General features: G+C 45.7%; 1 protein-coding gene across 3 annotated transcripts in view; it reads right to left on the reverse strand.

The window, feature by feature from the left end:
* The window catches only part of SPTBN4 (spectrin beta, non-erythrocytic 4), a 265,502-nt gene that overhangs the window by 8,125 nt on the left and 242,436 nt on the right, over positions 1-14,941 (reverse strand). For all 3 annotated transcript variants that reach the window (XM_068250768.1, XM_068250770.1, XM_068250769.1), the window contains 5 exons: positions 13,755-14,431; positions 8,442-8,508; positions 5,673-5,944; positions 3,680-3,853; positions 707-749 (listed from right to left, as the gene is read on the reverse strand). In XM_068250768.1, the coding sequence (XP_068106869.1) occupies positions 707-749; positions 3,680-3,853; positions 5,673-5,944; positions 8,442-8,508; positions 13,755-14,431 (1,233 nt within the window). The remainder of the gene's footprint in view (positions 1-706; positions 750-3,679; positions 3,854-5,672; positions 5,945-8,441; positions 8,509-13,754; positions 14,432-14,941) is intronic.

Below are 14,941 nucleotides of genomic sequence, written 5' to 3' on the forward strand. Positions count from 1 at the left end.
CACCAGAAACATACAGTAATAATGTTGTAATATGTAAAAAAAAACGTTGCTTTGGTTCACTAAGACCTGCTGGGTAATGTAGAAGAGGAATGGCAGCTTGCTGGTGAGACTTCTCTTACATGTGGTCTGCATGAGCAGTTCCTGCTTCAGCTGTGACAGCTTACTAGAGTAAAAAGCTTCCTGCATCCCTTAAGATGTGCATGCATGCCACTAGAGGGCCCTCTCCTGTGAATCGGTGTATAGATCTGCACATCTACAGGGCCGAGCGCTGTAATAACAGTGCAGGAGATTTGGGCGCAGTCGGCCCCACCACAGACCGTAACAGGAATCATGGCTATAGTGACGCACAGTGAGTAACTTGGGTGCCGTCAGAAGACGGAGCTGAAGTTACTTTTAAAACACTGTAATTCGGCCTCAAGCAATAGCTGGAAGCTGAATTACATCATTCCCCACCATCCACGTAGACCTGGAGAGGGAATAGTAATTAACGCTGCTGGGACTTGTGCAGCAGCAGGATAAGCCATACCGGCTGTATCCTGCACCCAAGTCTCCCGGCAGTGATTTTATACGTATGCTAAAGGAATACCGAAAAGCCACTTTGAATGTCAGGGAGGAGCTAAGACATCAAAGCTCAGTAACTGGAGCGCCCGCACCCCTCACTGCTGTATCACTGCCTCAGTATCAGACACATATCCCAGCCACCTACCTCATCTTTAGCGTGAAAGAGGAACTCTCTCCCATCTGTCGACCTACAGAAGAGAACACAACAAATTGGTTTTAAAAAAACATGGTACCTCTCTACTTGCTTATGTGTAATTGGCTTAGGTACTTCCTAATTAGTCCTACTGTATATCTATATAGTTTAGACAAGGAGTGTGCCATTGACTCATAATACAACATAAATTAAAGAATTGCCAATCCTTACAGAAAAAAACATAATCAGATAAAAGCTAGAATATGCTACAATATTATTTGCTGCAATAAGGTGTTTGTATTTTGTCTTAAATTAAAAAAAAATCCGAGGGAAAAAAACCGAGAGACCAATATACTCATACGGCTTGATTCACTAACCGGTGCTAAGCCGGTTAGTGTGCCCCAAGTGTTAGTGGGTGCAAACCACGGCGTTAGGTGGTTTGCGCCCACACAGTAGAAACAAGCCCGCTCACTGCGCGGGTAATAGTGCGCGCTGCTGGCTTTTAAAAATTGCACCCGATGCGACGAAAATGATGCATCGGGTGCCCGTTAAGCAGCGCTATGATGCCCCACTTCAGGGGCACCCGATGCGTCATTTTTGTTGCATCGGGTGCGACGTTATCCTCGCACCGCTCACTAAGATCGGCACACCCGTGCACTGGGCCGCGCACAAAGTAGCTTTGCACGCACTAGCGGCCAAAAAGGGCTTTTCACTCCGGCGCTAACACTTAGCGCCGGTTAGTAAATGCAGCCCATACTGTGCTGCATGATCTGGTCTTTCTTGTATTCAGGTATTGTCATTTTGCTGTATGTCACCCCTAAATATTGTCTGTACCCTAAACTAATGTCCAGCGCTGCGTAATAGGTTGGCGCTTTATAAATACAACTTTTTGACGCATACTATCGAACGAAAATGGTGCCTGCGGCAAATAAAAAAAAACCAGTACTGAGCATGTGCAATCATCCGAACGCAGCCACATACGAGTATAACTCACAGCACGCTGCACTTTTATTTACCGTGGTGCGTTATACTCCAACACAACGTGGGCAGTGTGAACAGCCCATTGATTTTTCATTGCTGTGAGTTGGGCTGCGTTACAGGCTGCTCTTAATTGCACCTGTAACGTCCCACTGTGAAAGCAGCCTAAAAGGGAGGTAGAGGTGGACTTACCTCCAGGTAGTAGGACGATGGATGTTTACATTTCAAAACATCTCTTTTTATTGTTCACAATCACTTTTTTTTTTATAAATTTCTGTTGGAAGGACTGCAATGGAGCCTCCCTTGTCTGCCTTAAAGGACTACTGTAGGGGGGAAAAGAGTTGAACTTACCTGGGGCTTTTAACAGTCCCCCGCAGATGTCCTGTGCCTACGCAGCCACTCACGGATGCTCCGGTCCCCGCCTCCAGTTCACCTCCGGAATTTGCAACTCTAAAGTTGGAAAACCACTGCACCTGCACGGACACGTCCTCGCTGCCGCTGACATCACCAGAAGCGTACTGCCCAGGCACAGACTGTACTGGTCCTGTGCTGTACAGTTCCGGTGACATCAGTGGGGGGGGAAGGAGAACGTGGCCGCCCAGGTGCAGTGGTTTTCCGACTTTAAAGTTGCAAATTCCGGAAGCGAACCGGAGGCGGGTACCGGAGCATCCGTGAGTGGCTATGCGGGCACAAGAAGCCCCGGGTAAGTTCAACTCTTTTCCCCCTATCCCCCCTTCCTACAGTAGTCCTTTAAATCAACTAATTTGGGGTATACTTACTGGGGAGTTAAGTCCACCAATCTATGGCCCAGAATATTTTAACAGATGGTGTGCATATCCCAGCAGATACTTTAAGTTGGGCAAAGGGGTTGCTAACATTTGTTATACTCAATCCATCACATTAAATTTTAAGATATTAAAAAAATATGAATGGTATAAGAAAAAACAAACATTAATAGTCATTTATAGTTCATTAAACGCATCAGGAATGGTTTAAAAAGCATTTATACACAATTATGGAGCACTCATAACAATACATTTATGGGCTATTTGAGAGCTATGGTAGGGGGTACTTTGCCAAATCAGTCAATAATTAAGGGGTACATGCTAAAATATTGATCTATAGTGCACATAAATGAGTGCCAGTATGTGTAACCACCACTATGATAAATCCAAACCTCAGAGGAGGAATTGGGGGGACAGGAAAGACCTCAGGTCATGCCGCTAATAAAGTAAATGTAAGATTGAACAATTCAAAAGAATATAAATATATGGTATAATGGTGAGGGTATAGGCATGAATACAAAAGCATAGTTACCTAGACACACTATCCTTGGGAACATACAGGAGGACTAGCTCGGATAGGTGCATACTGAACCCCATGTGTTACATGGCAAACTGCTGCTTCATCAGGGAATTAGCTGCAACTACTCTAAAACATCGGTATTATTGGTGACATTGGCTCAACAGCCAAAAAGAGACAGAAGTAATGAGCCAGATGCAGTAAACTGCCCAAAGTTGACATGCGCAGGGAGTGCACAGTAATTTTACTGTTACTACTGCCGGTGGAACACCACCCATTAACGGTAAAGCACAGTTTACCGAGCATCACCATAGCAATGACACATTACCATGGTAATGCCTGTGGTGCTAATGGGTTAATGGGCAGTGCTCCACCAGCAGTTGTAATGGTAAAAGGTTGCCACTGGCGCACGGCAACTTTATGCCATTTACTACATCGGGCCTGCTGCGTGCTAACGGGATGGCTGTGTCTATGGATGACGTACATATCCATGGCATCTGTCACATATGATAATTACAGAGCGTGCATGAAAGATTAAAGGGCAGATGCGTTCCATTCCACAGAAGAGCACAGTAATCGGACAGGAAAATAATGGTTCACCCAATGAGGCTAAAAATCAAGCATATAATAACAGACAAACATTTACACAACTGTGGAAACGATCCAAAGTTATTGAAAATATTCAAGACTATGAACATAAGTCACCTGAGTTTGAAGACAAACTTCTTTTTCTTGTACTCATTGGCCACCTCGCAGGAAGCTCCATTTAGATTCAGCAGGGGTTCTCCTCCATGCGTTGATCCTGAACTCTGACTTTTTGCATCTTTGTAGACCCCCAAGTCTCCCTTGTTCAGTACACAGTACAGATTCACCCAGGACCTGCACAGAGCAGAAGGAAAAAGTGTTACCAAACAATTATCTGTGCAGGAAAAATCGGGTTTCCTGTAACCTTAAATCCAAATATGCTCTGTTATCTGTCCCACACAGAGTTAAAAATGACTAAGAAAACTAGTTACACAGTTTGGCTGAAAGAATAAAAACAAATCCATCCATAAAGTTCAGCTTGGAGAAAAATAATTAGAATTTTTGTCCTGCACCCTCTCAAATATCAGTTGATCCAGGGGAGGGCAAAACAACTTGACAGGTTTAGCCAATTAAATTTTGAAGGGAAAAAAAACCTTTGAAGGCGATGGCGTCAGGCCGACCTCCGGGACGGAGCTGCGGCGAGGGACATGCTGGGAGCTTGGGGCTGGAGGAAGCCCTGGGTAAGTAGCACTTATTTTCTTATTTTTCTCCTGATAACTCCTTTAACCACTTGATGACCTAGCCTCCCCCCCCCCCCCCCCTTAAGGACCAGCGCTATGTTTTGTGATCTGTGCTGGGTGGGCTCTGCAGCCCTCAGCACAGATCAGCTGGCACGCAGAGCGATCAGATCGCCCCCCCCCCCTTTTCCACCTTATGGGGATGATGTGCAGGGGGGGTCTGATCGCTCCTCCTGGCTGGCATGTCGCGGGGGGGGGGGGGCACCTCAAAGCCCCCCTCCGCGGCGAAATTCCCCCCCTCCCTCTCCTCCCTCTCACCCCTGGTGATCTGGGCTGCACAGGACGCTATCCGTCCTGTGCAGCCAGAGACAGGCTGTACCCTGTCACACGGCGGCGATCCCCGGCCGCTGATTGGCCGGGGATCTCAGATCTGCCTTATGGCGCTGCTGCGCAGCAGCGCCGTACAATGTAAACAAAGGAGACAAATGTCTCCTACGTTTACATTTAGTCTGCGAGCCACAATCAGCGGCTCACAGGCTATTCACGGAGACCCGCTCCGTGATCTAACAGGAAACGGCCACTTGCGCGAGCGGCCTTTCCTGATTAATTAGGAAGGCACCTGGCGACGCAGATCTGCGTCGCTGGTCCTCCAGCTACCACTTTGCCGCCGCATGGTATGAGTGTGCGGTCGGCAAGTGGTTAAGGGGAAAAACCCTGTGGTGGTGAAGTGGTTAAAAAAATTGATTTATAAAGATATGACGTGATACTTTGCTAATGCCTTCTTTGCCACTGTTCTTCGCTGTTCTTGTGTAAAGTCTATTCAAGGCGTATAAAAGATTGGCTGTGAGCACAAGCCCCTCCCACTCAAGAGCCTAACTTTTAAGCCTCATAGAACACGCCTGACTTGAGTTGGCTGAGGCAGCCGATAACGCATACGAGAGGAATCGGCGCGGGAGACTTGGGCGCAGGATACAGCCAGTATATGGCTGATCCTGCTACTGCACAAGTTCCTGGCCGTGTTAAATACTATTCCCCCTCCAGGCTGCCATGGATGGCGGAGAATGAAATAATTCAGCTTCTAGCAATTGCTGGAAGTAGAGTTATTGTGTTTTAAAAGTAACTTCAGCTCCGTCTTCTGACGGCGCCGAAGTTACCTCCCTGTGCGCCGCTATAGCCATAATTCCTATTACGGGCTATGGTGGCACCGGCTGCGCCCAAGTCTCTTGCGCTGGATTCACTGTGTTGAGCCAATAACGACCGCCTCAGCAGACCATCAGGCTTGTGTACGGCAGCTGGCGACTCCCCAACCCACGAGCAATATGCCTGGTGTATCTACACGCCCCCAAGCGATGGCGATCCCATTGTTTGCGCTGCTTCCCCACCCGCCGCGTGACATCACGCATGCTCCACCTGTCGTCCCTCCGTTGTGCACACACCTGTTTGAGGCTTTTTTGCTGGGCCCATCCAGCTCATGTTTCCTGAAGAGATACCCTTCCTGCTGTACTGAGTGGGTGGGGGGTGGTGGAGGTTGGGCGTTGCTCTGTGCTGGAGCTGAGCGGGATCTCCGGGCCTCCCCTGGTGCTTGGTTTGGATCCTTGGGACGAGGTCTCCTCCGTGGTTTCGGTCGGTCTCGTGCTCTTGGTCGGTCCGGCCTGGTTGTTCTCTCCTTCTCCACTCCATTGGGTAAGCGGGCAGGAGAATCTCGATTCTACAGAGAATGGAAATACTGAATAGTAACTGCATAACAGTAGATTGTTAAAATTAGGCTACGCTGTCTTAGGGAACCTGAACTGAAAATAAAAAGTCAAAATAACCATACACAGGTCATACTTACCTCCTGAGTAGTCTAGTCCTCAATCTCTTTCTCCTCTCCTGCGTCCCATTTGTCCACTGTGATCAATGGAATTCTCCGTCCTCTATTCTAAAAATGGCCATTACCCCATAACAGCTTCCTGGTCAGCACAGTGTTAAACTGTAATATCGCCCACTTGAGCCATAGGGAAACATGGACAATACCTTGCACATTCAGTTGTAACTGACAGCTGCTGATATATAACTGACAGCAACTGGTATATTTCAGTTCTGACAAAATCTTGTCAGAACTGGAAGGGATTACTGTAAGAAGAAAATGGTGAGCTCCTGAGAGGAACTGATGGCGAGGTAAGTATGTAATATTGATTTGCAGGTACATCATGCGTTTATTTTAAATAATTTTACTCACTTCAGGTTCCCTTTAACCTTCTGCCGACCGCGTCACGCCAATGGGCGTGGCCGCGGCGGCAGCCCCAGGACCGCCTAACGCCAATTGGCGTAAAGTCCTGGGGCTCTGTTTTGCAGGAGATCGCGCACAGGCTGCGCGCGCATCTCCTGCTTGGGGGGCGGAGCCGCTCGGGAGACTGTTAGACGGCGGGATCGCCGTCTATTTACACTGTGCAGCGCTGCGATCAGCAGCAGCGCTGCACTGGGGACAGCTGTGTGACACGGCTGTCCCCCTGGGGGACAAGAGAGCGATCGGCTCTCATAGGCAGAAGCCTATGACAGCCGATCGCCATAATTGGCTGGCTGTGGGGAGGGAGGGAAGAAATTTAAAGAAACAGGTTTTTTTTAAAAAAAACAAACAAACAATAATATTTATTATAAAAAAAATAAACATGGGGGAGCGATCAGACCCCACAAACAGAGAGCTGTTGGTGGGGAGAAAAGGGGGGGGGGGGAATCACTTGTGTGCTGTGTTGTGCAGTCCTGCAGCTTGGCCTTAAAGCTGCAGTGGCCAATTTTGCTAAAAATGGCCTGGTCAAAAGGGGGGTTTAGCACTGCAGTCCTCAAGTGGTTAAAGGGTACCCGAGGCGACGTGACATAATGAGATAAACATGTGTATGTGCTGTGCCAAACAAAACCAGGCTGTGTTTATTTTTTCTTTTGCTGCCTGAAAGAGTTAAGCTTTAGGCATGCAAGCGACAGCTTCTCTCTTGGCAGAACCTTGTCGAATTACATTGCTACACTCAGGCAGGGGTCACACTTGCCTGCTATCATGCGCGTTTTCTGCATACAAAAACTGAAACCCAATGTAAACCAATGGGCTGGTTCACACTTGAATGCATTTTTCACATGCAGGAAAAAGAACTGACAGCATTGCAGAACAGTGTGCATTTTCCCTATCAATTACATTAGCTTCTGCGGGGAAAAAAATGCAGACATTTGCCCAAACGCAAATGCACATGGTGTGCAGAAAACGTATGCAGAAATATACAACTGTGATCCCTGCTTCACTGATAAGGAATTACAGCTATAAGGGCCCATTCTCACTTCAACGATTAGTGGGTGATTCCCACCAATCGCTAACGCTTTTTACCCTATGGCAGTGTTCTCACTGCCACGATTGGCGCCGGTCGCGGGCGGTTTGTGATTAGTGCCAATCGCAAAACGCATTACGTGCAGCATTTTTGCCGCGATTCAGGAGTGGAAGTGTCCAGTGATTTTACCGTGCTAATCGTGGTAAAATCACTCACGCAAAACTGATAAGCGCTAGCGTTTTGTGCTTTTAGATGTGAACGGGGCCTAAAAGTTTTTCCTGCAGGGGACAATGTATAAGTGCATAGGACAGACAAGAAAGGTCAACCGTTCTTGTATTTTTGCCTTAGGACTCTTGAGACACCATTGACCAGATACAATAAAACATTCAATCTACTTTGAATACATGTGATTTTTCCGTTTTTTATTTTACATTGACAAAAGCCTCAAACTTTTCCCATGTTGTCATTATGGGGTGATTTGTGTAGAATTCTGAGGCAAAAAATGAATTTAATCCATTTTGGAATAAGGCTGTAACTCAACAAAATGTGGAAAAGGTGATGTGCTGTCAATACTTTCGGGATGCACTGTATATAGTCATGTCACTGACTGTCCTCAGAGGGGCGCACAATCTAATCCCTACTATAGCCCATCATAGTTCAGAGCAAATTTAGGGGGAAGCCAATTAACTTCTGTGTGTTTTTGGGATATGGGAGGAAACTTTTAGCGGAAATGTTGTATTTTAGCAATCTAATAACCGCAGCTGCTAGCTCTGTACTGTACATACAAAACACCATAACAATTCTATGAAAACTTTGCTTACATACCACACGCACCAGTGTCCCCAGGCCCCGAGTCTGCATTGCCTGGCAGAATGTACACCATCATTAATACATGACTCACTTAGTACTTACTGCGGCATTATTCTGTGATGCTTCTTTTTCCTGTAGTTGTTCTACAATGTCGGCCAACGTAGCTTTTCTACAGAAAGAGAACAGCTGGATGAGTTCTTCATACATGCATGGGCAGGATTCACAAAGCTTTTCACCTGCTTTCACCTTATCTGTTACTTTTTTTTAAAGATACTCTGTAACAAAATTTTGAGCCTTATTTCTTCTATCCTATAAATTCCTATAGCTGTTCTAATGTGCTCTGTCTTACTGCAGCCTCTCCTATTTGCACAGTGGCTGTGTTATCTCTGTTATATGATCTAATCTTCTGTCGGCTGAGGCTGGAATGTTTGGAATGTGCTGCACTGCTTGTCATTGGCAGAAGCTATACACACCCTCTCCAGGCCCCCTGCACACTATGTATGACTCACACACTGAGATACTCTCAGCCTATCATTTGCTATGTCTTTTGTTTGTAAACACTGCATAAAAATGGCAATTACAAGCCAGGATTGCAGCAGAGAGTGGCAGAAACAGCACAGAGGGGCCCAGGAGAACATAATGAATAGAATGGTATGCTTTTTATTGTAAGAATTTTACAGTACAGATTCGCTTTAAGCTCCCAAAGAGCAAAAATATAACAATTAACGTAAGAAGAGTAATATTGAAATGAAGTTAATCAGGAACAATTGACTTTGAGTGATTATTTTGTTTGTATATGTGCTGAAAGGTTATTTTTATCAGTTAGGTAATGAGTCATTTATGAGAAGTTTTGTGAATAGAGACCATGGTCATCATAAAAATTGACTTCTCCCTCTAATCTTCCAACCACTTGACTTAATGAACCACACACAGGATTGTTTAGCGTAGCTTCATATTTTATGTTAAAGTATTCTGCCCTTGTGTAGATACAAAGACTTGTGGATAAGAAAAAATACAATTGCAAGAAGCTTTCTACAGCTCTATTCAACGGGACAAGTGGAATAAGACAAAAAATGGATTACGTTCAATATAGATGTTAGAAGACTTTGACCAGCTCTGTTCTTGCTTATCAGGACAGGCCTGTGTCTAGACAAGGCCAGAATGCTTTAACATTATTTTACATTATGAACATTTCCATGGTAAAGGTTCACTGTAAGGAATTAAAAGATATTTGTTTTCCACTCTCCAGCATCTGTCACTTTCATAAGTACCGCTGATAATCTTGCAAACTGACCGAGAAGATAACCTAAGGGCCCTTTTACACTTAATCAGTTGCTCTCAGTTATAACTGAAAGAAAACTAATTTTCAAAGTAATGTTCATGTTTTCCTATGGCACCTTTCACACTTAAAGTGAACCTCCAGACTAAAAATCTACTCAGCAGAACTGAAAAGGCTTGGTGCTTCTTTAACAGTTTCACAGCATCAGAACTTTGTTTTTCTTACCAAAGCATAATTTTTAGCTGCATTTTTAGCTAAGCTCCACCCATCAAAGAAAACTGCCCGGGATTTTTTCCCCTGATGCTGTGCAAAGCATGATGGGATTTCCTATGTTATTCACGTTGCCTAGCAACCGGGAGGGTGATCAGCACACAGGACAGTTGGAACTGTGTCTAATGCTCCCTGTCACCTCCTTTCAGCCAAAAAGATGGCTGCCCTCATGAAATCAAACATTTGCCTGTTCTTTTAAAACAGAGTGGGTAAGAGATTATATGACCTATCCATTTTAATTAACATAACTAATGTAACTTAATGACAGTATGTTTGTTTAGGCTGAAGTTCCTCTTCAACGCGTTTTAACTGAAATCTTCTTCCCAATGCACTGCTATGGAAAAAATGCGAACCAACGCATACCAACTGATTAAGTGTAAACGGGGCCTTATGATGACATTTGGACTGGTCAAGGGGAATTGTTTACAGCGGTTCTTGCTGCAGACCTGTAGTTAGCTGGGACAATGTTTGCCAATGCCATCACTACTGCCACAACAGAGGAGGGGTAGACGAGGATCCACAATGATTTTCGGTGCTTGTGAAGGATTCCAATAGATAAAGTGGGTTGAGCTACAAACTTTAACATTCCAAGCTAAGCTTTAGGTCCCTTACGTACTTACCGCGTCGTGTCATGGAACTCACCCCGCCGCAACTCACTGCAGGACCCAACAAAGTCAATAGAACCTTTTTCACTTTCTGTGACTGAATGGGACAAAAGTGGTCCAGGCAATGCAAAGGCTGTGGCGCGTTGCTGTGCGGTGCCCACAGTACAGTGTGATTCAATGGGAGACAATGGCAACAAAAACAATCTTTACAGGTGTATACAGTAGCAGTGCGCATCCGCAGATCGGGGGGTTTCAGGTGACATACTTCCTGTCAGGCAATTTGCAAGTCACTGAGCCCCCCCCCCCCCCCCCCCCCATCATGCCGATTTCCCTGTTGGTGCATTCTGCTGAAGGGACTAAAGTGCATGTGATGGTGCGCTGGGCTTTTATGTTGCGCGCAAATTGCACTGCACTGGAGCCTATATGCAATTTTTCACCTGAGTTTTCTCCTAGGTGATATTTTCACAACTTGTAAATAAAATGCCTTTTAAGCCACAAGCAAGAAAATGCTCAAAATAATTTTGACAGTACTTATTCACCTACTGCATTTTTCAGTTGCAAAGTGCTGAAAAATAATTTTAAACCGAAGAAGAAAAATGATCTAGGAGAAAACTCGGGAGACAAAGATAACTGCATATGGAGCGGTGTGAAAGGAGCCTGGCATTACATACAGATTGAATGTTACTGTTGTCTGAAACACTCATAAGGGTGACTTTATGTGGTCACCATAGAAAGTGGTTATCAGTTGATCAGTTTGGGTTAGGTGACATTTACAAGGTCTGGTGTTCTCCAGCTCAAGAGAGACTCAGTAAATGAACTCCATTATCCAGAGACAAGCCAGCGTTTCCTTTGTACTACAGATGTAGCTGTCTGATAGCTGGAAGCAGTCGGGAAAGGGAATAAAGGTGCCCATACATCAGACAACAAATTTCTCTCTGATCGGGGAGAGATCTGTGCCTGCCCATACACCTCAGGTCGATTCCCAATCAATTTCATGCTGAAATTGATCGGGAATCGGCCTTGTGATGCCACATCCGCCACCTCGCTTGCCTGACGTTGCCCCCCCTAATGCTCAATGTGCGCCCCCCCCGTTGCCCAGTGCACTGTACCATTATCTGTATGTGTCCACCGCTGCCTTCGGGCTGGGTCCTTCATCCATACATGTGCCCCATGTGGTTGCCGGAGTAACATGGGCACGTGTTTGACGTCACATACGCCCCCAGATAAACGCTGGCAACCGTGTGGGGCTATGTATGAATGAAGAACGGATCCTGGAGCCAGTGGAGGACAAGGACAGGTAATGTATAGTGCACTGGTGAGGGCACATTGGCCATTGGGGTGACACAGTCGGGAGTTTCAAGCTCATCCCGATATCGCTCGCCATAACCACCACGCACCTGACCGACCATGACGGCCCGACAACTTGCAGCATGTCTGACTGATTACTGCGCCCAATTTAAGCCCGAAATCTGTCGCATCGTCAATTGGGCATGCACTTGGGGGTACTGATTTTCATCCAATTCGATTATAATAATGGAATCACATGGTTGATCAGCCGCCAAGTCCCCTGATGTATGGCCACCTTAAGCATTGTTACACCACAGACATACAGTGGGTTGCAAAAGTATTCGGCCCCCTTGAAGTTTTCCACATTTTGTCACATTACTGCCACAAAAATGCATCAATTTTATTGGAATTCCACGTGAAAGACCAATACAAAGTGGTGTACATGTGAGAAGTGGATCGAAAACCGTACATGATTCCAAACATTTTTTACAAATCAATAACTGCAAAGTGGGGTGTGTGTAATTATTCGGCCCCCTGAGTCAATACTTTGTAGAACCACCTTTTGCTGCAATTACAGCTGCCAGTCTTTTAGGGTATGTCTCTACCAGCTTTGCACATCTAGAGACTGAAATCCTTGCCCATTCTTCTTTGCAAAACAGCTCCAGCTCAGTCAGATTAGAAGGACAGCGTTTGTGAACAGCAGTTTTCAGATCTTGCCACAGATTCTCGATTGGATTTAGATCTGGACTTTGACTGGGCCATTCTAACACATAGATATGTTTTGTTTTAAACCATTCCATTGTTGCCCTGGCTTTATGTTTAGGGTCATTGTCCTGCTGGAAGGTGAACTTCCGCCCCAGTATCAAGTCTTTTGCAGTCTCTAAGAGGTTTTCTTCCAAGATTGCCCTGTATTTGGCTCCATCCATCTTCCTATCAACTCTGACCAGCTTCCCTGTCCCTGCTGAAGAGATGCACCCCCCGAGCATGATACTGCCACCACCATATTTGACAGTGGGGATGGTGTGTTCAGAGTGATGTGCAGTGTTAGTTTTCCGCCACACATAGCGTTTTGCATTTTGGCCAAAAAGTTCCATTTTGGTCTCATCTGACCAGAGCACCTTCTTACACATGGTTGCTGTGTCCCCCACATGACTTGTGGCAAACTGCAAACGGGACTTCTTATGCTTTCTGTTAACATTGCCTTTCTTCTTGCCACTCTTCCATAAAGGCCAACATTGTACAGTGCATGACTAATAGTTGTCCTATGGACAGAGTCTCCCACCTGAGCTGTAGATCTCTGTAGCTCGTCCAGAGTCACCATGGGCCTCTTGACTGCATTTCTGATCAGCACTCTCCTTGTTTGGCCTGTGAGTTTAGGTGGACGACCTTGTCTTGGTAGGTTTACAGTTGTGCCCTACTCCTTCCATTTCTGAATGATCGCTTGAACAGTGCTCCGTGGGATGTTCAAGGCTTTGGAAATCTTTTTGTAGCCCAAGCCTGCTTTAAATTTCTCAATAACTTGATCCCTGACCTGTCTTGTGTGTTCTTTGGACTTCACAGTGTTGTTGCTCCCAATATTCTCTTAGACAACCTCTGAGGCCCTCACAGAGCAGCTGTATTTGTACTGACAGATTACACACAGATGCACTCTATTTAGTCATTAGCACTCATCAGGCTATGTCTATAGGCAACTGACTGCACTCAGATCAAAGGGGGCCGAATAATTATGCACACACCACTTTGCAGTTATTTATTTATAAAAAATGTTTGGAATCATGTATGATTTTCGTTCCACTTCTCATGTGTACACCACTTTGTGTTGGTCTTTCATGTGGAATTCCAATAAAATTGATTCATGTTTGTGGCAGTAATATGACAAAATGTGGAAAACTTCAAGGGGGCTGAATACTTTTGCAACCCACTGTACAAGCCCTTTGTTATGTCCTGCCATAGGTATAGAACAGGGGATCTTACCCTCCTGGTTTGTCAGGCTCCTTCTTTGGTGTCTCCTGCTCACTGGACTCCTGTCTCTCTACCCGCCTCTCGTGTCGATCTCTTCTCCTTTCCGGCTGCTCCGGCTTTGCCGTTTCTTGTTCACTGGACCCCTGTCTTTCTAGCCTTTTGTCATGTCGGTCCCTTCTCCTCTTCTCCTCGGTGGGTTCTGGTTTAGGAACTTCCTGCTCGCTAGATTCTTGGCGTTCTAGCTTGCGATCGTGCCTGTCTCTCCTCCGCTCCGCATGCCGACTTGACTTTCCCTCTGCTTTCTCCACAGTTAAAGTGGCCATACCTTGTGCAGCTTTGGCCTCCGATCTCTCCCCTCGGCCTCCATCTTGAGCAGGCACCAGCTTCTCCATTGTCTTGGCCTCAACGTGATCGATCTTTGGTTGAAGTCTCTCAGGCTTCATCTCCTGCCTCACATACCCTACTCTAGTTTCTCCTCTCTCTGCCCGTGTTCTGTGACTTTCTGGCTGGACCCCATTAGGAACAGACAGAGAATCCTTTTGATCCATCTTTGTGTCAAACTTTTCATGGACCATTTGCTGGACAAGAGGTGATGGCCGGGGTGTAAAGTCTGTTGTGTCAGGGAAAACTTTTCGACCAAGGAGCGGGGTGGCAGGCTGCTTATTCTGCTCTGCCTTTATCTTCTCTAGCTAGAAATGGAAGGGGAAAAAAAGTTGACATTACAATGCTGGATAGTGGGGTACTAATACAGGCTTTAAGAAGGAGATTATGTAAAGTAAGGAGGTTAGGATCAGGCATCAGGAAGGCTATTTACATAATGTAGTGAGGGTCAGGCATCAGGAAGATGAATATGTAAAGGAAGGTGGTTAGGATCAGGCATCAGGAAGGCTATTACATAAGGTAGTGAGGTTATGGTCAGGCATCAGGAAGGCTATTTACATAAGGGAGTGAGGTTAGGGTCAGACATCAGTAAGATGATTATGTAAAAGGAAGAAGGTTAGGGGGGTAGGCATCAGGAAGGGGATTATGGAAGGAGGCTAGGGTCAGGCATCAGGAAAAGGATTAAGTAAGGGAGGTTAGGCTCAGAATTCCAATTAAATCTTTAGTTTTATATTCTTCAGCTCCTGTTAAAACAGTCATCACTCCATAAACTTTTTTTTTCAAATAAATATCATGGAAATTAGGTAATTCTCATAGTC

Source organism: Hyperolius riggenbachi, chromosome 8, assembly GCF_040937935.1.
Source record: "Hyperolius riggenbachi isolate aHypRig1 chromosome 8, aHypRig1.pri, whole genome shotgun sequence".
In the NCBI taxonomy this organism is placed as follows: domain Eukaryota; kingdom Metazoa; phylum Chordata; class Amphibia; order Anura; family Hyperoliidae; genus Hyperolius; species Hyperolius riggenbachi.